The following is a 23,041-nucleotide window of genomic DNA, read 5'->3' as shown; positions in this document are numbered from 1 at the left end:
AAGACTGAAGCATCTTCTTGAATCTTACTGTTGTCTTCACTTAGTAGTGTCATTTTAGAAAGAGATTTAATTCTGGTGATTCCAGAAAGTTCTTTCCACCTAGATATTATTTTGCATATATGATTTTTTTCTTTCTTCCCACTGGGAAGAAGTGTTATAGGCAAACTTCTACCATCTGTGACCTTCTCCATGAGAACTTCTGTGATGCTAGGAGGGAGCTTTGCCAGGCTAGTTTTTTTGGTAGTTAATACTGATAAAAATTAGCCCCAGTCTGGTCAGGATAGAACTCTCTTTATAAGTTGTGATTTAAAGCTTCCATCTTGGAAGGAGATAGACTTTTTAATGTAATGACAAACTATGAAACTTGGATATTAAGATTTTGGATACTAACTAATCACCCATTTAACCAATATTTGAGTCTAATGGTCATTAACTAGGTGTCTTTTTTTTTTAACTGCTCAAAACTATTCCAACCAATAATTCTCTCTCTCTCCCCCTCTCTCATTCTTCTCTCTCTGTCACACACCACACACACACACACACACACACACACACACACACACACACACTGCTACCAAGAAAAATATTTGCATTAATCCATTTAAGTTTCTCCTTGTATTAAGTTTGTAATTAAAATTTTGAATATAAATTTTATGGGAAAAACTTAGTCTTTCTGTTCTAGAAGGATTATCAGGATTTTTTTACTAATAGTTTTTCTACCTGGACCATCCACTCAAGAACAAACTCTTCTGGATAATCTTTCTGTCTCTCCTATCATTTCTCATGCATTATGGAAACAGTACCCATTCTCCACCAACACCTAGTATGTGTTGCTTCTCTGCTTATGCAGCCATCCTATCTCAGAATGTTTGCCTCATTATCTGACTTTAACCCCTTGACTTGGGTAAATTAGTGTAAATTTGTCAGTGTCCTTTACACCTAACTCCCAGACCAGGTACTCTTTCATAGGAGGGGGAATCATGTAGCACAAAATTCTAGCTTTTGACAACTTTCCAGTTTCCAGCTACAGATACAGGTCTTTTCTTATTTTTATTTTCTTTATTTTATTTTTAGGAGGTTATTTCCATAAGGATGCATCCTTTATCTAAATACTTTGATATTTCAAAGACATCTTAATAGTCATATATAAACCCAGATCTTTATAGAATTCATTAGCAAATTACCTCAGTTAGTATATATTTATTGAGTACCTACTGTGAATATAGTACTTTATTTGAAGTTATAATTTAGTTTGGGAGAGTTGCCTTTTACTTCTGCAATTTAGCTAAGAGAATAAGACCTATACATATGTAAACCTAATAAAAATATTAGTAAGAGATCGTGAGACAAATTATGATAATGTAAACCATTGATGTTCAGTAAAACAGATACTAGTCATCACAGCCAGGTTTTTGAAAATTGATGTGAAGTGTAAAAACAATTATTAGGAAAGCATTTTACTAAAGAAGGAATAACTGATTGTACCAGTATGGCTACAGAAGTGGATTCTGTAAAGAAGTAAGAACCATGGTTAGAAGGGTTAATTAGGTTGGTTGTGGACAGTCTTAAATGCTTAAGTGAGGAATATGCTGAAAGTAATGTGAGTTTGATCTAATGAAAATGGTGTCCTAGTGAGATGAGAGCAGTAACCAAAGGCCAAGAAAAGTAGCCAGTTAGGACATCCTAAAGGAATCGAGCTACAGGATGATGTGGATATAGACTTGGAGCAGTTGGAGTGTGACTGGCAAGGGATGTCACAATAGAAAGCTAGCAGGACTTGGTAACTGCTGGGAGAATTGTGTAGGATCAAAACATTTTGCTAATTAAAAGGGACATTGTGTATGAGACCACTTTTTCAACCTTATTAAATTGTAGAATTGATAGTATGAATGATATTATAAGAAAATAAAGTATGACAGTGTGACAAATCCCAGATCTAGAAATAATTGACACAATAATGAGCTGCTTGTTTCTCATGGTAGACATCTGCTTTTTGGCTGTCCATGTTTTACCCGCCCCGCCCCGTTCTCTGGCACTGAATGCTGCATGGTTTGGGTCTTTCCTATCTTTATTCTCTGTGTCTGTTCAGCTATGCCCCAGAGTTTTGACCAATTATTTTTTCTTTATTTGTTTTTAGGTTTGTATTTATTTATTAGAGAGAGAGAGAGCATGTGCGGTGTGGGAGGGGCAGAGGGGGAGAAGCAGACTCCCTGCTGAGCAGGGAACCCCACATGCGGCTTATCCCAGAATCCTGAGATCTTCACCTGAGCCAAAACCAAGAGTTGGACTCTTAACCGACTGCGCCACCCAAGCGCCCCTGACCAATTACTTTTTCTTAGCTTTTCCAACAGATACCTATTGAGCACCTACAATATGGCAAGGCATGGAGAATAGAGGAGATAAAAACTGCTGTGTGAGGATCATGTTAATAAGTAAATCCAGGTGCATTTTCATAGTATTGTATTACCGAGGTTTTTAGGAGACAGTTGTTTAACTCAAATGAGCAAGAGGCAAATGCTTTTCATTTGGAGAGGACTGTTTTGTTTTTCTCAAACTCTGTGAGTAAGATTTTTCCTGAAGTTTTGGAAATTCATGCATACCAAACATTCATTTTCATCTCCACGAGGGGGCAGTGTTTTACTATTAGATTTTTCCTTCTGTGTGAGAAAAATGTATACAATTTTTTTGATTTGATATTATCTTACAAATGTAACAAAAGTGTTAAAAGATTTCAAAGCCTAATTTAGCATTTTTATATATTACGTATACTATATTTTTGTGTAATGTACATGCTTTCTATAAATATAAATACATGCAGATATAAATGTATGTATGGATATCAATTGTGCACTTTTATTTGGAAGTTTTTGACATTTTCTGGCGTTTTGATAATTTTTTCATGAGTTCACCAAGACAAGGATAGATGGCAGAAGGATATTAATATCAAAATATGAGCAACCTGAATTTCAGGAGAGTTTTGTAACTCATGGAAATTGAATTAGGCTTTAGATATGGAATTTGCTGAGACAATGTAATGTTTACCTTTCAAAAAGGACTGTTTAATCTTCTGAGACATCTAAAGCCTAAACATGTATATACATATATTTTAACTTTATAGTTTTCCTTTTAACAGAGGACATTGTGTTCTTTAGGAATGATGCGTGTGGAGGATGAATATCTCTAAAAGTTTCCTTTCAGGTTGTCTATAAAGATTTGGACAACAATGATGTCATAGCTTTTCCTGCTATTCTTTGAGAGCGTATTCCACAAAATGCACATAAATTTGATTCTAACAGCATCCTGTAAATTTGTTTATGCCTCTTTAATTCAAATACTGAGAGCTGTGTAGAACAGTGATAGAAATAAATGTTTTAAAATAAACCTTTAAAAAAGTTCTTCAAGTTTATGTACACTGGGAATAGCTTTGCCCTAAGTTGTCCTTGAGAAAATGGAAGGGAACATTTAGTGAGTAAGGAATTTTGAAGACATAGACATTATAGAAAATTGACCACTTGTACACACTTGTGAGATGTAATTTCTCTGAAACTGCAGGTTTGTTGTCCAAATAGTGGTAGGTGATGGGAAGGGGGGAAAGAAGAGCCACTATAAATTATGGAAGTGTTCCTGTCATTCCCAATCTTCTGTGAAAACAATGACATCTCCTACTTGCCCTGATTTCCCAAATTTTGCCAATAGCTTAGAAGTCCTATGAGAATTTCTGCATCAAAACTCTACTACGCTATTGAAGATGATAGATAAATACCACTGTAGGGAATATAGGGAAACCTTCCTATCAACCAGAAAACAAACAAACCACACACAAAAACACTGAAGTCCAGGATTCCGTTGATAAGACTTAATTGCTCTAGAGTAAATTTAGAATTACCTTATGTGTTTAAGAGAGAATATTAATTAGAACTTTTGTGCATCTTTCATCTAAACATAGTATATTTCATCTTACTCTTGAAATGACAAAGATAAAGAAATAGCTAAATTTGGCATTTCTAGATAAAACCCATGCGGATTCTCATCCTAAATAATTCAGTTTGAAGGTATAGAAAATTTAAAGGGGCTATTATATATTTATGTTTCATCTAATGTTCTTCCTAATATTTAAAAAATCTGACTGTTGAGAGACTCTCCAGGATCTCATTGAGCAATTGTTAATGTACTGAATAAAATTAAGTACAAATTTTCTGTTGTTTCCTTTAGCTTGACTTCCACTGTATTTTTCTTAACCTCTTAAGTCAGCAGAAAGCTAAGGCCTTGTGAATTATTAATATAATTCTTTCTTGGATCTTTTATTGAAGACTAAAATATTCAAAAAAATGTTTGTGAAGATTTTGAAGATTTTTTATGGAGATAAATGTGTCCTGGAAATTTGGACACTGTTCTGTATTATTGATTTTATGTGATAACAGATGAAATTTAGTTCCCAGGATTTCAAGTCTTGGAACTAAATTTTAAAACAATTTATTTTTCTTATTAGAAGAATAAGCTGTGTTCATTATGAAAATTTTGAGAATATAACACAGAGAAGAAATAAGAATAGCCATAAGTCCATCATCCAAAAATAACTCTTGTTGGGACCCTCAGTGGCTCAGTCAGTTGAGTGTCTGCCTTTGGCTCAGGTCACGATCCCAGGGTCCTGCTCAGCAGGGAGCCTGCTTCTCCCTCTCCCTTTGCTGCTCCTCCTGCTTGAGCTCCCTCTCTAATAAATACACAAAATCTTAAAAAAAAAAAAAACTTTTGTTAACATTTTAATATTTTCCCTCCTAGTATTTTAAGAAATCAGACCCGCTGTATTCTTTACTTCCTTTCTGACTGGCTTCTATTTTTTTAATACATTTGTAACCAGGAAAAAGAGTGAATGCTGCATTTTTGAGCCAGAAGTTATGTTTTTATTATTTTATGACAGGATAGAGTTAGCAATTTTTAAGATTTTTCTGAAAAATTGACATTGCTGTGAAGTGAGCAGGATAATATAAAACAAGGAATTATGATGATGAAAATCATATAGATTTAAGAGAAAATGCACACTAACTCATCTTGCCTCACTAAACATTCTCCCGTTTTTCTTTAAGTTCAAGAAAAGTATTCCTTTGATTTCTGTGTGTGATTATGTACAAATTGGTGTGTCATGTTTAAAGTTTATGCTCTTTATGGCTGGTGAGTAGAAATTCAGGTAAACCTGAAGCCTGGAAATTAATTGCTAGAGTTACAGACAGATAACGAATAGGTGACAAATTTTAGTAGATTTATTTTTTCATTTTTTTGTGGGAATTTGGGTGCTCACTTTCCCTGCAATATCTTTGTGAGGTCTAGCCTATCACATTGCTATGCCACAATGAAATCAGCCATGATTTCTTGTTCCCTCAAATTTCTTTTTCATTCTGGACTTTGCAGTTTTTGCCTCTCTTTTTCTCACCCTTCAGTTCCACCTCCTTGAGGGGCCTTTCCAGCATTACCTGGTCTTACCACGCTCTGAATTCCCTCATCCCTTTATGCCCAGCTCTAGCTGTATTACCTTCAGCCTAGTTCTTTGCATATTTATGCACATGATGTTGGGTTTTCCTTGAAATGGGGTTGACTTTTTTTATGCTTGTTGGTTTCCTGTAGTAAACATTCCCTAGGTGACATGGGTACTGAGAGAACCCATGTGTGATTTTCTAAAAAAAAAAAGTCCCAAACAGGTGTTCTGATGGTGGCGGTGGAATGTAGCAGTAGGTAAGGAAGCAGTGGGGAAATGGGATAGTAATACAGTCATAAGTATTAAGATGGTTATAGTAATAATTAACCATTTCTTTCTCAGTGCTTCAGTTTGGATATATATGTATGTATTTTAACCTGTCCTCAGGATCAATAATACTGTTTTCTGCTCTGCCCATCTCATGTTAAACCAATCCGTTATTAATTTCAAGGATGGTATTTTACAGGTGTAAAATATTCTTTATTATAGATTCCCATGCTATGTTGAAAATGTCCATTTTTCATCAGTTTCCATCTCTTCTATCCTTTTTAACATATTAATCATAGTTATTTTGAAATCCTTGCATGCTAATTCCAACATATGGATTATGTCTGAAAACTATCCTATATACGGATGATTTTCTCTCCTTAAGTTTTTTTTTTTTTTCCCTCCTGCTTTCTTCTTCTTTACTCATCAGGTAAGATTTTATTATATGCCGTACTTGAGTTATGAAACCTTTTGAAGGCTCTAGCTTATTTTAGGTTCCTCCAAAGAATACTAAAATTTGTTCTGGCAAGCACTTATATTATTGGGAGATAAACCAGATCTTCTGAAGGCTGTTTAAACTTCGTTAGGGCAGGTTCAATTCCATTTTGTCTTTATTCCCAGGCTATAGGCATGGCCTTTTACAGCTCTCAACCAAAGGCCATGGGTATTCACCAAGATCTCTTCATTCTAGCTGAACTCATATCTAATCTCCTTGTTCTCAGTACAGTGTGGCCTCTGAATCTTTGCTCAGCTCCCCAGCTTTCCAGCAGTTATTCTCTGCTAAGCCCCACTGAGTCTTCCCGCAGAAGCTCAGTTTAGAAGTTGACCAAGAAATGAAGGGATTCTTAGCAGATTTTTAGGACTTTTCTGCAACTCCCCACTGCCAGGGACTTCGCCTGCTCAAATCCACGCCACCTTAACCACTCTAAATTGTAATCTGTGTCTTTTCTACCTGGGTGTACTGTCATTCTCTTCTTGGGCTCTATTTCTCTTCTTTATAGTTTGGAAAAATTCTCTCAACGAGACAGCTGGGGTGAATGTTACCTAAAAGGATTTTCTTTCAAGGATTGTAGACATGCATAGGTTACTGTCCCAAGAGCTGCAACAGTATTTTTACATATAGTAGATAATCAGATTTAATGGTTATGTGTGATGAGAGAGTGATATCAGCTACTATGTCATGGGCGAAGTTAGTGCACACCATAAAAATAATTCTAACAGCTATTATCAGTGGACATTTACCAGGTATCTGTGGTTTATGTGTCTTGTCTGATTCAGTCCCCACAGAAAAGTGGTGAGGCAGCTAATATTATTATATTTTTAGAAGAAAAAATGGAGAACTGTGAAGTTTACATAATTTGCTCAAGATCACTTGAAAATTGTCAAAGCCTGTATTTGAATACCAGCAGTCTCATTCTAGAGTCGGTGCCCTTATCAGTTGCACAATTTATGAAAAGAATAGTGTATTTTATTTAAGGAATATATACATGGGCTGGCACACACAAATAACTTTGTAACTCAAGTTTTGTAATTCTGGCACAGAAACATTGTTAAAATCAAGAGAAATATTTTGAAATTGAACACATACTTTTTTGAGAACGAATACACTTTGTATTATTCAGGATAGCAGAGAGTTACTCTATGCCCTGTACCCAGTCTCCCTTATTTTTAACAACTAAAGTCCTATAGTTTATTCAGATTTCCTTAGTTTTAACTAATGTATTTTTTTTAATTTCAGGATGTTATGTTACTTTTAGTTGGTCATGTCTCCTTAGGTTCCTTTTGTCTGTGACGTTTTCTCAGACTCGTTTTTGACGAACTTCACAATTTTGAAGAGGACTGGTCAGATATATTGTAGGATGCCCTTCTATTGGAATATGTATAATGTTTTCCTCATGATTAGACTGGGGTTATGGGTTTTGGGGAGGGTGACCACAACAGTCAATGCCATTTCGTTACATTGTATCCAGAATGTGTACTGTGAGCATGATTTTTCAGCATTCATGTTGACCTTGCTTACTTAATTTTAACATTAAATATTTTTATTATATAATATTTGGAATACACAAAATACACACACGCACTTGTGTGTGATAATAAAATCATCAGCTGTAAGGCCCCCCTTGTTCCCCCCACCTCCTCAATTAAAAACAGTGGTTTGCATATCTACTGCAGCAAGAAATGCTTTTTTAAAGATCTGTTTGAATTTACCTTTTTTAAAAATTGCATTAGCAATGCTTTTATAGAGATAATTTTGAGATGACTTTGAAGTCCATACATTGTTTGAACACCTGCTCTTTGTACATAGTAGAATTTTCTGAGTATAGGTGGGTCTCACCATCTTGTTTAATCACTTTTTTGAATTTCTATATTTTTCAGGGATAAAATGAGCTCAGGCAGAAAGGGAAAATAGTGAGTTAACATTGGTTCTTCTCACTGAATTACACTCATTCCAAATGATGCCTGTTGAAATTGCATAAATAAATTAACTTTTAAAAGAACATTCTTAAATTCATTAGTTAAAGGTATGTAAGTTATGGAGCTATCAAATGGGAATAGATTTATTCTAAGACTTAGAAATGTGATTTTCTAGCCCTTGTTTCTTAAACAGATTTTTTCCCCTTCTTCATGTGTTGCTCTCCTGCTTTCATTATGATAAGTATAAACTGGTTTCGAAGAGACTATACAGATAGTCTTTTTCTGTTTATTTTTAAAGGGGAAACTGCAATTTTCATCATCTGTTGTATGTCTCAATTTAATAAATGAGACTTGGGTGTAGACGTGTATTATAAACCCTGCAATATTGTAATTAATTAATCATTAAGAGTGACAAATACATATCTAGAGTTAATTTGTATTTTGTTCCGTTTTGGAATATTTATTTATGAATGATGTGGCATGAATGATACCTACTCCTCATATAAGCGAATCACGTTTTAAGTCCAGGCATATTTGGCTTTAGAATGGTTCATATGTGATTTAGGTCTTGTTATATTCAGGAAGCCAGTACAGCCTTTGAAATTCAGTACTGAAATGTCACTAAAACTCACTTGCAAGATACAGAGTAGCCACGATTTAACCCTTGTGGGTTTTCCCCAGCTCCACCCCTTAGAACACAATCAGGGAAATTGATGGGAAAGTGTAGATGAAGCAGAGATGGTCTCTCGCCACCATCCTCATAGATGAAGAGCCTAGGGCCTCTGGGCTGATGGAGATGTGGTAGTGGAAAGGTTTTGATAATACTCTTTGTACCATTGCCAGGTTTCCTGCCAAATATGCAAATAGGAGTAAACAAAGTAACCAAAAAGTGGTCAATGTTAAGAAATGAGTTAAACTGAAAGGGTGATGAAACCTCTATCATAGCCTTCTTTGCTTTGAATTCATTATAATTTATGGAGTGCTACCATGTGGTAGGCATTGAACTAAGTGTTCCATATTCAAAGACAAAATGGAAAAATTCTTTACCTCAAGAAACTCATCATCTGGGGGAATAGATGGTCAACTAAAAAGACTATTAGAATTCAGTGTGCTGGAGGAATTAATAGCTGTGGAAACAGAGATTCGCCTCACCCAACTGGGCTGGGGGATAGGGATCCGGGTAGATTGCAACCACTGATAACTGGGTGGAACCACAAAGAGTAACTAGGGTCAGCTAATCCAGGAAGGGAGTGAGATAGCTTTCCTGGCAAAGGGATTAGCTGAGGCAAAGGAATGGAAGTTCAGAAAAATAGCTTGTTTGGGCAATCTTATGCAGTTCTGTGTGGCTTGGGGAATTGAGTGATTCTAAGGGAATGGCAGAAAGGATGGAAGGATATAAAGGCAAAGGGTTCTGATTGGACCCTGAAGTTCAAAGGTAGCCCTGGAAGGATTTTAGGCAGGGTAGTAATGTGATCAGATCTATATGTTAAAATAAGTATTTTGATTGCTGTGTGGGAAACAGGGTAGAAGAGGACAAGACTTCAGAGAGACTGTTTAAGAGATTGTTCCAGTAATTTAAGATGGAGATGTTTTGCTGGCAGCGGCAGTTTGAATGGAGTAAGTGGATTCAAGAAACGTTACGAGGGTAGAAGCAGTAGGTTCTAGTGATACACCGAACACTAGGAGAAGGTGTTAAGGATGTTGCCAGCATTTAGAAGTTGGTTACCAGGTCCCTCTTCCTGAGCCTAGCACAATTCACAACACAGAGACCCTAAAGATACTAGCTCTGTTGTGACTTTCTCTTCCCCTTCATCCCCCTCAGGAAGACTAAACAGTTGGAGTAAACATATATTCATAGGCAATATGATTTCACAGGCAAAAACCACATTTTAGCAACTTGTGAGAAACTCATTTCACTAATGTGCCTGATCCTTATTTCACAAACAACAAGCCATTTTTATTTTTCCTCCCAGACCAGTATTCACAGTTTATAACAAAGTCTTTTGTTGGCGAACACTCAGAAACAAAATGAAGGAAAGGCTTGCATCATCGATGAAATATTCACACTTGAGTGAAGAGCCAAAGTTGGTCAGATATTGGATTAAGGGAAAATCTTTTTGTTTCATACTGCTAGGATTTGAAATTGTGTCAGTGTTTTCTTGGTATCTTCAGCAGACACATTTTGTATATAATGAAAAGTGCTTGCAAAAGCTTTTCTCCTTTATTTGAGAGACAACATGCATACCAGTAGCTATGATCTGAGTTCCAGAGGGTGCCAAGTCCAGAGAACAGGGGACCTTGAAAAGTGGCTCCCTGAACTCATAAAAACAGGAGGATGGTGGTGGACAGGGGCTGAGTGGTGGAGGAAATGAGAGATGTTGATCAAAGCGTACAAACTTCAGTTGTAAGGTGAATAGTTCTGGGATTTTAATGTATAGCATGGTGATTATAGTTAACAATATCGTATACTTGGCAGTTGCTAAGAGAGTAGATCTTGAATGCTCTCACTACCCCCTCAATGGTAACTGTATGAGGTAATGGATTAACCTTTTTGTAATCACTTCATAATACATAGGTATATCAAATCATCACATTGTACAGCCTACACTCACACAATGTTACATGTCAAATATATCCCTGTAAAGCTGATGCGAAAAAAACTAAAATATGAAGAAATATTAAAAGATAAAAGTAACAAATTTAATGTGACATATTTTCTTTTTAAAATAATTATTGTTTTGTCCTTTTTTTTTTTTTCAGGATGAGCAGAAGCTACAGGCAAGTTTAAGGCAAGGAGTCACAATTATTGCCACCTTAATCAAAGAAAGAAATTCTGGACTTGTTGGTCAGCTACTGGTAGCATGAAGAACACAGAGAAAATTATGTACTGGGTTTTTAGAAACATTTACCTAGGTCTCTGCTGTGCTTCCCTCCCTATTGTATGTGGTAGAATGTTTAATTTGTAGGATGTGACGTTTGGGTTATAGAAATGAATCAATGTTTATGTCTGTGAAAAAAATACTCTTGTGCATGTCAAATATAAAGTAATCAGAAAATATGCAAATGGAAAGTAATAACCTTCATGTAATCTTCTGCAAAGGCATGAAAAATCAAATAGAAATCATGATGAATGAGCTAATCCTCCTAGGAATGAGAATTTAGAGAACTTCAACTGTGATCTTATCTCTGTGTTTAATTAGTAAATCACACTATCATGAAACGAGTAAAAAAAAGATTGAGAATAATTTTTAATTCCAAAATTGTCCTCTTACCAACTGATATTTTGATTTGTTTTCTAATTTTCCACACCTTAAAAAATAAAAGAGACAACAGGGAACTCTGGTTCTAATATTTTCACTGTTGGCCTCACATTACTCTAGATCCATAAAGGAGATGTAATTCTCTCCTGCTTTTCTGTTTTAAAATTCTATGTTTTCTTTGGTTTATGAAAAATAATTCTGACTTATATTAAAAGGTCTCTGATTTTTCTGAATGCCTTTAAAAGAAGACCAGAAATCTTCATAAAAGTGAAATTATTTTGGTCAGTCCCAAGTTAGTCTTTTCTGAAAGGGAGTCATAAATTATTTTTTGATACAGACACTGCTGTCTTTTTTTTTATTTTAATTTTTTATTTAAGTAGGCTCCATGCCCAGCATGGAGCCCAATGCAGGACTTGAACTCATGACCCTGAGATCAAAACCCGAGCTAGATCAAGAATAAGACTCTTCAAAGAATGAGCCACCCAGGTGCCCTGATATTGCTGTCTTTTAAAATCATGTTCTTACTCTTTCAAATTTCCACTGGTATATACATCTTAAAAGTGTGAATGATTTTCACTTACATTAAATTTTGCAAAAAATGTATATACAATCATTAGAGATAACTTTTATTCTATTTTTACATTTATAAAAACACATTAGATCAGATTCCAAGGCTTAGGTTACTTGTGGAAACTATAAAAGTTGCATGAGATGTTATCAGTTAAAGATAAACTGTGAGAATTTCTATAAAATTTCTTAACATGTTGGATGATTTTCCCTGTTTTTATCTAGGACCTATATTAGTAGGATAGTTTATATTTTACATTTAAGTAATAGTAGAATATAATGGAGTAATTACTTCAATTCATACTCCTAAATGAAGTGTGTTATTTCAGTGTAGCTTAGATCTAAATTCCTGGGCTTACCACTTTTTTTTTTTCTCTAGGGATGATAAAAAACATAAATGATTTAATTCAAAATCGTGATGGTGAAAGTTATGTGGGCAATATATAGATTTGTGGCTAGAACATCTGTGTCATTGTTAAGGTGGTGGGTTGACTGTGTTGTGAAAAGGTCCACACCTGCACCTTTTGAAGTCTTCAGGTGAAAATGTTTTAGAACTCGGAAGTGGTTATAAAGGCAAATAGGAAAATATTATCATGGTTTTAAAGAGAAAGTGCCTTTGAGTAAAAGGCAGAAACAGTATATCTATGGCACAGCAAAATTACTGTATCAATTGAGTGCTGGTTAAGTTACCTTAAATTTCAAATTATTAATGGATTGTTGAGCCAGATAAGAATTTATCTGGGAGCGATTACTAATGACTTTACCCTAGGCAATCTTAAACTGTGACTGAAATAATCACCGTCATCATCACCATTATAATCTCATTTGATTTTTTCCTTACAGTTTACAAAGTGATTGACAGCTTTGAAAGTAATTTAAATCTCAGCCACCATGCTTAATGTTAGTGGTTTACTTATCCTTTAGCTACAGTGATGGCATAATAGTTGGGGCCAGATAGACATGTTCCACTAGGAATCGGTTGGTCCATAACTTATGGCAGGTATAGAGCCACTATTAATTAGACAACACAGAAGGATATGATTACACCACTTTATTCTACATAAAATTTTCCAATCCTAGAATGTACAAGGATGAAGGTAGAATCATTTAAACTTAGCAACAAAAACAAATTGTTCCAACTCTAATAACAGAGAATATAGGTGATTCTAATAGTGTCAGTCCATTAAATTCATTATTCTACAAGATTCTGCAAAGACAAAATCTAAATTGGGTGAATATTTGTCAACATCAATGGACCTTTCTCCTCGACTCTTTTATATCTTGATCTTAATTATGTTTCTGTTTTTCAAAGAGTTTTGAAAGGACCAAATTGTTTTAAAGTATCTAATAAGAGAATTAAATTAGATCACAATGAAAAAAAAAAGTAATTTAAAAAAGTCTTCCCACATCCTTTATTGTGTAGATGGAACTTGAGGTTCAGAGATCTTAGCTACTTTGTGGAGAGCCCTGTGGCTCCCTAATAACAAGAGGTAGAGATTAGACTCAGGACCACTGATGCTAAGTTTGAAGCTCAGCTCCCTGTTTAATTATGATGCTGGTAAAGGACATCCAGCTGAGAGGCTGTGGGAGGTAAGCCAGAAGCTCTCAGTGAGCCCTGGGGGAATGGACAAAGAGGGACAGATCATCCCAATGACCAGAGGAAAGTCCTGAAGCTTGTAGCTTTCCAGCCATCTTTCCAACATATAGAAATTGTAGCTAGGGGTGAAGGAAATGGAAAGAATTGTTGGCCAAGAGAGAAAGATAAATTGGTTGTTTTTAGTGTCTGAGAGATCCAGAGGCAACTTTATTGTTAAATTTTCATCACTGCTTCTTTCATGGGAACTATTTTCACTTTATTTTCTAAAATGCCTTCTAAAATAATAGTTAAGTTATGCTTCAGCATTGCTCAAATTGTTTTCTACCTGTGGAAAATTTTATGAATGACTATTTTCTTTCTAAATGTTCGCTAGTTAATTAAGTGCAATTTAGTTAGACTTTTATGGAATTTAACAGTGTGATCAATGGTTTGGCTAATGACATATTGGTAAGAGGTGCAATTTTTTTTTCATAAAACTGCTCAGTTTGAGAGATAAGTTGTTGGAAGTATATGAATTTATGAGTAAGAATTACCAGAGCCATTCTTCCTGTGGTCACTTCAAACATTTTGCATTGGTTTAACAGGTAAACTCTTTTTTTTTTTTTTCATGCTGGTTATCACTATCAAATTTTACTTAATACATGTAAATATAATGATCATTTTATAAACATCAAGTTGCAGTAGAACATTTTCTTATATTAAATCTGCAAATTTTATTTCCTTTTAATGTTGAAACTAATTAGTCCAAGGAAGAGTAAATAATATTTGAATTAAAATGTTACAGCCATTTTGATGAAGAAAAAGTGAAGTTATTTTCAAAGTTTAATTAAAAAATAAACAGAATAAATGAAAAAGTATATATCATTTTAGGATTTGTTAGTATGGTTCAAAATAAGTGAATTAGAACCGGCTTGTGGGTGGTTTGGGCACTATACCATTTATATATGTTCTTGTACAATTTTAGTTTCAAAATTGTGAAAAATGTGCATTTTTTAAATGAAAAGTAACACTAGTAAAGATTCTCAGTATATTCTCTTTTAAGAAAAAATATGTGATTGATAAATAACTAAATACTTAATGGTATTTTAAAATCCAATGGCAATTATCATTGATATTTAGTGTGTATATACATATTTTTTCATACTAATTCGATCACAGTTGAATAACTAAATATGACATTTACTCAAAAAATAACAGTGTGATGTTTTATATTACAGGTGGAATTTGAGATCCAGATTTATTATTCTGTAAGATATATTAAAAATCTGCAAAATCAGAAGTCTCATTTAGATTTTTTTTCTTCTTCCCCTCATATTTAGCAGGTATCCTAGCAATTACAGTGGCCATTAAGGATATAAAAGCTCTATTCAGTCACAGTGGAAGAGTATTGTGATCACTTAACAATGTCTGCATGGGCGTAGTGGGTTGAATTCTGGTTCAGAAATATTCTTTCTCTCCACTCAGCTCCCGTAGGAGGAATGTATGTGCATTTGTTGACTTTGGGATTCATCGTGTAACCTGCTCTGACCAGTAGAGTGAGGCCGAAGTGGCCGTGCATGACTGAGGCTAGCCTCAAGAGACCTTGCATGTCACTGCTTGCTCCTTTCTGCTCTTGCCCCCACCTTGAGAGGAACATGTCCTGCCCGGCCCGCTGTCTCCAAAAGGAAAACAAAGCCCAGATCAGTCGATTTCCAGCTAATCAACAAATGGATGAAGAAGCCCAGCTGAGAACAGCAGGGCTCCCTAGGCCAGTTCAGGTGACCTCCACCAGACAGGTGAGCTGCATAAATGCTCCTTGTTTTTTGCTAGTAGTAAGTTTTGTAACTTTCTGTTGCACGCCAAGTGGTAGTCAAGAAGCTCTGTGGTGGTGCATGACATATTTGTCCTCACAAGCCTAGGATGTATCTGGAGACACACATGTTGGCTAAAGTAGAATGCTTATGAGGAGATATATTGATCAGAGTCATGATCCCAAAGTATGACAAGGTTCTGAGGGTTACCTCCTTCCCTTTTCAATAGTTACAAAAAGAGAAAAATAGATCTGAATGTTTTAGAAAAATTTACAAAAGAGGTTAAACTTTCTTAGGCGTAAGATGATTTTGAGTTAAAATACAGGCACTTAAAATAATAATAAAAAATAGCTAACATTTATTGAATGATTACTCTTGTTCTAGAAACTGTTCATGCTTTGCCTGTACCTAACTTTTTTTCTTCAGAATAACTCTGTGTACTGGTACTATACCAATCTCTATTTAAAAAACAAAGAAACCAAGGCACATACATTTTAAATAAAAATATTTAGACTCACCCAAGCAGCAAGTGGAAGAAATGAGATTCAAATAGGCTTCTCTCACTTTAGAGCTTATATTCCTAACACAATGCAATGCAATATTACAAAACGTACTATCCTAAGATTCCTTAAAGAATGACCCTCAAAGATGGAAATCTCAAATACCTTTTTTTTCCTTAAATAGCAAGAGAAAAAAAAAGGCTCAATCCCATTGTCTTTCAGTGTTTCTGTGATGTTCCTTTCCTTTGCCCATCACCACCCCCAACACACAAACATATTTTGGAACGTCCCTGGATCTGCATGTGCCAGTATCCTCGACAAGGACTGATAGTGACCAACAGTTACTATCAGTACCATCCATCTCCGTGGGCTCTAAAGTTGTAGGAGTTTGCTCAGGCACTGAATGATCAGACATACTTGAATAACGGAAGTGTAAGATTAAAAAGTAGAAGTAAGTACTTTCTTGATGAACCAGAGTTGCATAGAGCCATTTATGTCCCAGGAACACAAGACAATGTGCAAAGAGAAGCAGAAATCCATTCATCATGTTTATAGGAGAAAGGAAAGTCTAGAAAAATGCCTGGGTGTGGCAAAGTATGGAGTCTTCCCTAGCCATTAGACAGGCCTAAGCATATATCAATATTTGCTCAATGGGAAGATTTGGGGGTGAATGGTGTCCAGTATGATGAGCTAGACCTGAAAGGAGCCAGATTGTTTTCTCTTACCATCTGAAATACTGAAATCTTTGATTTTTAAAAAGTCTTCACAGCTGAAATGCATTATGTAAATTCATTCTCTACTTAGTTGAGGAGGCTATCAAATAATCTGAGTAGTTGTTAAAACATCTGGGTCTCTTTAGCAGCACGGATAAAGCCTGACTTGTTAAGTGCACTGTTTTCCTCCCACTTTAACCTTAATTAATCCTTGCAGGGTCTCTGTGAGGTAGGTCTGTATCAACCTTGTGACGTGACAGCTGCAAAAACGCATATGCAGAGATTAAGGAACACTTGATCGCCCAGCATACTGAAAGCCAAACTGGGTTTGGGGATGCAGAATTTCTGACTCTCTTTGGACAGTTTTTCCAGGAATTAGATTATAACTAGGAAGGGTTGTTCTTTACTTAAGGTTTAAAAAAAAATCTGATTTAAATCTGCATCCAGAATTTTACCTGGATGCATTCCCTCATTTTCCATTTTGCAAAATTGCAGTTCAGCCCAGAGGCAAAAACTTCACCAAGGCAATCCTAGTGATCTTTCTGACCCGAATGGAGACATGATTTGAGATTCCACAAGGAAGCCAATTTTGTAAGAATTTCCACTAGTCTGTAGACTGTAATAATTGGGTTATTTGGATAAGGTTTGGCAGAGCATCTTGAAGATTAACTGAATGAGGTTTCTGGAGGTTTGCCATTCTGGAGCTATCCATTTTGTTCTTTGTTCTACCTCATTATAAAATGGGCTATTGAAATTGGTTGGTTTGTTGGTATGTGAGGTTTTTCTTTTTTCCCCTTTCTTATTCTTTACATCTGAGCCCTTAATTTGGTTGAAGGCAAGCTCTTCAGTCTAAGTGGATAACAAAACATCCCTTTGAGGAGAAGGAAATAGATGATAAAATCTGCATGTTACTAATTTTTTCAAAAGTTTGAAGGAATTTCTCTCCCATCCTGTATGTGTTTTTAAGACCCTGTTAAGTTCATAGTTCCTTTTTCTTTTCTTGTTTGAATAGAAAAATCATTCTCTTTAATCCCCCCTGAGTGTTAAAAATGTATTATTGAACTGCCCAGTTCAGGAATTTAGTTCCCTCTTACACTGAATGGAGGTATGTATGACCTGATAGTCAAAGAATGCTATTCAGAGACATTTCCGCCTGTTTGTTTCTTGGATCAGTTACTGTTCACATAAAGTCTGGAAAGAGGCCAAAATGTGTAAACAAATTAAGAATTTTGAGTATCCCAGTGGGAATATCTGTAAGTTCTACCAGGAATCAGGAATTGAAGATCAGTGCAATATGCTTTCATGGGACAGCCAGGAGAAGCAACTATAAACCAAATATTCTTGGCTTTGGTTTGGGAATCTTAGTGGATATTAAAAGATTTTGGCTAATCATGGAGTTATGCATACCACTACTTTTTCCCAAACATATGTATGTTGCCTAAATGGAATTTCATTTTTCTTTCACTAACTTTTAGTTCCTTAATATCAACAAACTCAACTCTGAAGCTCCTGCTTGATATTATTTTAGCAGATAAAATATGTAGTATATAAATTATTTATCTTTATCACTAATAATTAGTGACACTACACATCTACATTAATCTGTGACTACAGTGAATGACAGTTTGGTAGACTGGGGATTTTTCCTCTAGTGTTTTTTTTTGATATAGTCTTTTCTTCCAACTATCTATCTCAGCATATGAATTGAAAATTGTGGTCTCTATTTCCTTTGACCCAGAAATAAAACTTAAATGTAAAACTTCCCCTTAATTTTAATTTCCCTTAAGCTGTTAAAAGTTTTATCACCATATGATATCTCTATTAATTTCTTCTTCATTTTCTGTGTGTGTGCATATGTATATGGATATGTGTGTGGAGAGAGAGAATGTAGAGAAAGAGAGAAAAGTGTGGATATGTTATTTTCATGTCCACAGTTTTTTTTTTAAAGAATTGTTCTAAAACAAATGCAATGTGACCTTGTGCTTTGTATGCATGTGTAGGAAGAACTTACAGAGATTCACTATCGCTGATTTAGCAAAATGTATCTCAAATAGGGAAAATAGAGAAAATATATTATACCTCCTCATACACAATAAATACATATTTATACATAGTAATTTGCATAATTAACAATACTGATTGGCAATGCAGATTCAACACAGTTTTTAATTGTTTAAATTTAGTAATGGAGGCCTCACCTAGCCCCTGATGTAAAGTGATTTTACACTCTTGTTTTGTAAACCCACATTGTTAAAACGAACTCGTGGTTTCCACCAGTGGCCACCCTGACTCACAGTATCATCCCTGCAATTTCGTGAATGCTCTAGAAATAAGTCCCTTCATTTCTTTTACTCTTTATTTTTCACTATAGTGAAATATACTATAGTATAGTGTTGCCATACTATAACCTCTGTTGCTAGTGACGCTCATGAGCCACTCTGGGCTCTGCCACCTCTCGTCCTGGCTCTGCCTGTGTGTCCCACTGCAGCCCCAGAGGAGGGACTCCTTGTATCCGGGGTATCGGTCTTGGATGTTCTTACAGCTCACTCAAGAGAGCTTGATCAAGGAGCAATTCAAGAAGATAGAGTCTGGACGCTCTCTAAAATTGCAGTCATCTTTCTGTTGCAGCATGGATATGTTCTGCTGCAAGTGAGAAGCAAAGGTAGATTTGTCACTCACATCAGGCCTGTTTCCACTTGGCTCACTTTCAGAAACACTAGATTGCTAAAGGTTTGGGCCCCATCATTTCTGAACCAGAGAGCAAGCTGTGCCTACCCTCTACTGCACCCCCACTTGAAGAACCTGTCGTATCTCAAGATGAGACACTCCCCCGAGTGGGTGACAGCATGATCATCCCTTCTCTTCAAAACAAATTGTCATGTGGCCAACACGTTAACCAGAAAATAGTGTGAATAATGATACATTTCCTAAAGTCTGGATTTTTTGAGTCTTAGCCATGGTCAACTTGCAACACTAAGAAAATGATTTTTTTTTTCCCCCAAAATATCTCTTATCTAGCTGGGACAAATATTTTATGAGACATAAATAAATTAAAGACCGTTTTGAAAAGTGACACAAAGTAAGTGTGAAGTATGTAAAAGAAGGACTCTGCCTTTTTTTTCTTTATAGAATCTCTGTCATCTTTATTAGAGCAAAAGAGTAGCTCAGGGATAGTTATTCAATACTAGTTACCATTAAGTTGCATTTTAATCTTTTCCTAAAAATGTTTGCGTATCTGACGTACCCTTCATGAGAGCTCAGTTAGCCGTATATGGCAGATGAGCCTGAAGTTTCTACAGACCGGCGAGGTTCCTGAGATTACACAACTCACAGGGGGCACGGCCAGTGCCAAGATCTGGCATTTTTTTAATTTCCTCTACATTTCTCATCAATAGCATCGAAAAGTTATCAGTAACTTTAAGAAATGTTATAAATGACATTAAGAAATGACTAATAATAGATATGGTGATAAAAACTGTTGAGAATCTACTTAATCAGTTGTGTTCCAGTTTTTGTTTTGATTTCTTCTATAGGCCTCAGGCCAGCTGGCAGAGTTAGTCATTAGCAACAGATGTGTCTCTCCTGGTGAGAAAGATGAGAACTACACAGCAGACCAGATCCAGAATTACTGAGCATCTCTTATGTTCAAGACCTCTAGGTCCTGTGGAAATTCTGCAAGGAGGTAAAATAGGATTCCTATTCTCCATGACATTTTCTCTGGCAAGGTGAGAAAAACAAATGAAAATGATGACAATGAAAAGTGGTGTGGTAAAGGGAAATAAGTGGTATATTTGGTATTGATAGGAGTTCAGAGGAGAGAAAGTTTGGACATTTGAGGTGGAAGATCCTTTTTGTCTCATTATGGCCTTAGTCATTAAGGCCATTTCACTTAGGCTCATACTTAATTTCTTCCCTAGGCCTTCAAGTAAGGCAGCACATCCTTTTTTGCCAGTCTTCACATAGCACCAGTGGATAACTTCACTTACTGATTACATATTTTATTGAAATGTTCTCTTTATACATCTCTGTCCACTTTTAAGATGTAATCTCCTTGAGGCTAAGCATTAAGTTTTTACTATCTGGTTAATGCCAGTTTTCATCAAATGTAACAGTAACCTGCTAAGGTCCCTTTCAGGCATGAAATTTAATTTCATTCTCTCAACAGTATCAACACCCTTTAATTAAGCCTTTATCTGTTCAGATATAAACCCTTGAGAAATGTACAATCTTGTTTAGCAAGAGAGATGGAACACCTAGATCACGTGATATCTAAGACTCCATTGGAGCCTCTGTAATGTGTCAGAATCTCGATTCATAAATTCATGTGTCTAAAAATACCTATGTTTAAAAAATCAACTTATATCTGATTTCAAGCTTCAGTCCTGTGGGGTTAGAGTAAAAGTTGACTTCAGGCATCCTGCAGGCTCCTCTCACATCAGGGATATAGGAAGTCCCTGGGTCTCAAGAAACATCAGAGCATCCTCACTGCCCCTCTGATCCTCAGCTGTCCGTCCCCACTCTTCTCACAGGGCCAACAATAAAACCCCAACCTGGGTCCATCATCCCCTTCCTGATCTCTCTTCCTGCCTCAGAGTCTTTCGTCTGTTCCCATTACTCAGGGATCGTTAGTAAATCTAGTGGAATTTGGCTTTTCCACCAGAACAACAGCACCTGTAATTTTAGGTTCTTTCTGCTTTCCCCCCTTTCCAAAATCCCCGCAGCAAGAATAAAGCCAGGGTACAAGCTCTAAATATAAGTGGGAGGAAAAAGTACAAAAAAACAAAACACAAATGAATTATTCAAGTAATCGTGGCTTCCATATAGTAAGTATTAAAAGAGGGATGCAGATGATGACTGCTACTCATTTCAGTGCGGTTGTCTGCTCCCTCCTGAACCCCTCCCCCACCCAACAAATATCACGTGAAGATCCTACTTACCGAAAATGTTTACCCTTGGATTTGTTAACTATTAAGTTAAACTTAATAAAAAACAGAGGTTCTCTTTTCCTTCTCAAGTTTCATTTGTTCCCCAAATTCACATCTTGTCAATATTAACAGTGCTCACGCTTCTCCCTCTTTGGGAGTTTTGGACCCTCTTGTTTAACCTTGTCCCACAGTTGGATCCTTAGGCATCTCCATATCTTTCTTAGAATTATCCATTAAATCTACGCTCACTTCTCCATTTCCGCCATCATTTCGGTTTCCGCCCTCATCACTATAAGTTACTCACGCCTTATATGCCACACACACCAACAAACCTCTTACCATTTCCTGGTAACTCTATTCTTTTGCCTTGAGCCTTTTAACACATTGTTACTGCCTGACCTGCTCTATTCTGTTATCTTTTTATACGCATTTTAGTCGTTGCCTCTGCATCTATACTTACGTAGTTCTTTTCCTGCCATTACCGAACTTGCAGTATTTTACCGCTAGATGACTTAAAAGTAGAGGACATGTTTCACACACCTCTATTTTCCTTGAAACTAGAATAGTAAGTGTTGGTAACAGGTGTAAAAGAAGTTTGGCAGGCAGGCAGACTTAATACTGAGTGAGCCTCCCAGATTTTCTCTCCCTTCACTAAGCCATGTAAATGATGCTCCTCCTCATTCTGCATTGCTGACCCACAATCTTCAGTAATGTTCTACCTCCTTCTCTAGCAAGTAAATCCACCATTTGTCATTCACTAGGGCCCATCATCTTAATCCACCTCTCTAAATTTCCTGTCTAAATGTACTCTTTAGGCCAAAATGCACCTGCTGTGCAATCGGGCCTGTTGCCTGGCTGACCACACACCTGCTGTGCACTTTGACTTGTGTTCTTGCTTTTCCCGGGAACATGGCACCTGTCCTCTGTTGATTCGATCTCCACCCTTCCCACCATATTCAGTCCTGTTTCTGCTCTACTAGCATAGCTTCCCTGACCTCTCCATTCCTTAGAGTACTTAGAAGATACAAATTCCTAACACTTAGTTTACATGCAGAGTCAGGTACACTAATTTGTATAGAATTTTTCTCCGTGGATTAAGGACAACCACCATATCTGAGTTTATAATTGGCTGCTCTCCAAGGCCTAGATATGCTTTGAGCACACAGTGAGCGTTTCATAGACCGGAGAATATTGACTTGGTAGGGCTTAATCATGAAGTGGTTGTCTCATTTGCAACTGTGGCAGAAGTAATTTTTATCACCAGCTATTTCGGACACTGCATTAGATGTTTTATGCACTGAAATTTAATTTCATCTAACGGAGGATACATATTCTGATGTGTAACTTACACATTTCAGTCTTTGCATAATTTTATAATTATCCTCTTCTGTAATTTTACTCTTTAGGTTCTGTTATAGTGGTGCCTGTGATTTTTATTTAACAGAGAGTGCTTAAATGGTTAGGAATTTAACATTCTCCTACAAGGAAAAGGAAAAGAGCAGGAAGGAAGTCAGTTGTCAGATCGTTTATGAGT

At 36.1% G+C, this 23,041-nt stretch overlaps 1 protein-coding gene across 1 annotated transcript in view; it reads left to right on the top strand.

The window, feature by feature from the left end:
* CRPPA (CDP-L-ribitol pyrophosphorylase A) overlaps nt 1–14,848 on the top strand; it is a 294,956-nt gene extending 280,108 nt beyond the window's left edge. The window contains exon 10 of the mRNA XM_027574160.2: nt 10,916–14,848. Coding sequence (XP_027429961.1) covers nt 10,916–11,020 — 105 coding nt within the window. The 3' untranslated portion in view covers nt 11,021–14,848. The remainder of the gene's footprint in view (nt 1–10,915) is intronic.
* Nucleotides 14,849–23,041: the final 8,193 nt, after the last annotated feature.

The sequence above is a fragment of the Zalophus californianus genome, chromosome 12, assembly GCF_009762305.2.
Source record: "Zalophus californianus isolate mZalCal1 chromosome 12, mZalCal1.pri.v2, whole genome shotgun sequence".
Lineage (NCBI taxonomy): Eukaryota > Metazoa > Chordata > Mammalia > Carnivora > Otariidae > Zalophus > Zalophus californianus.
This window is presented reverse-complemented; position numbering and strand designations above follow the sequence as displayed.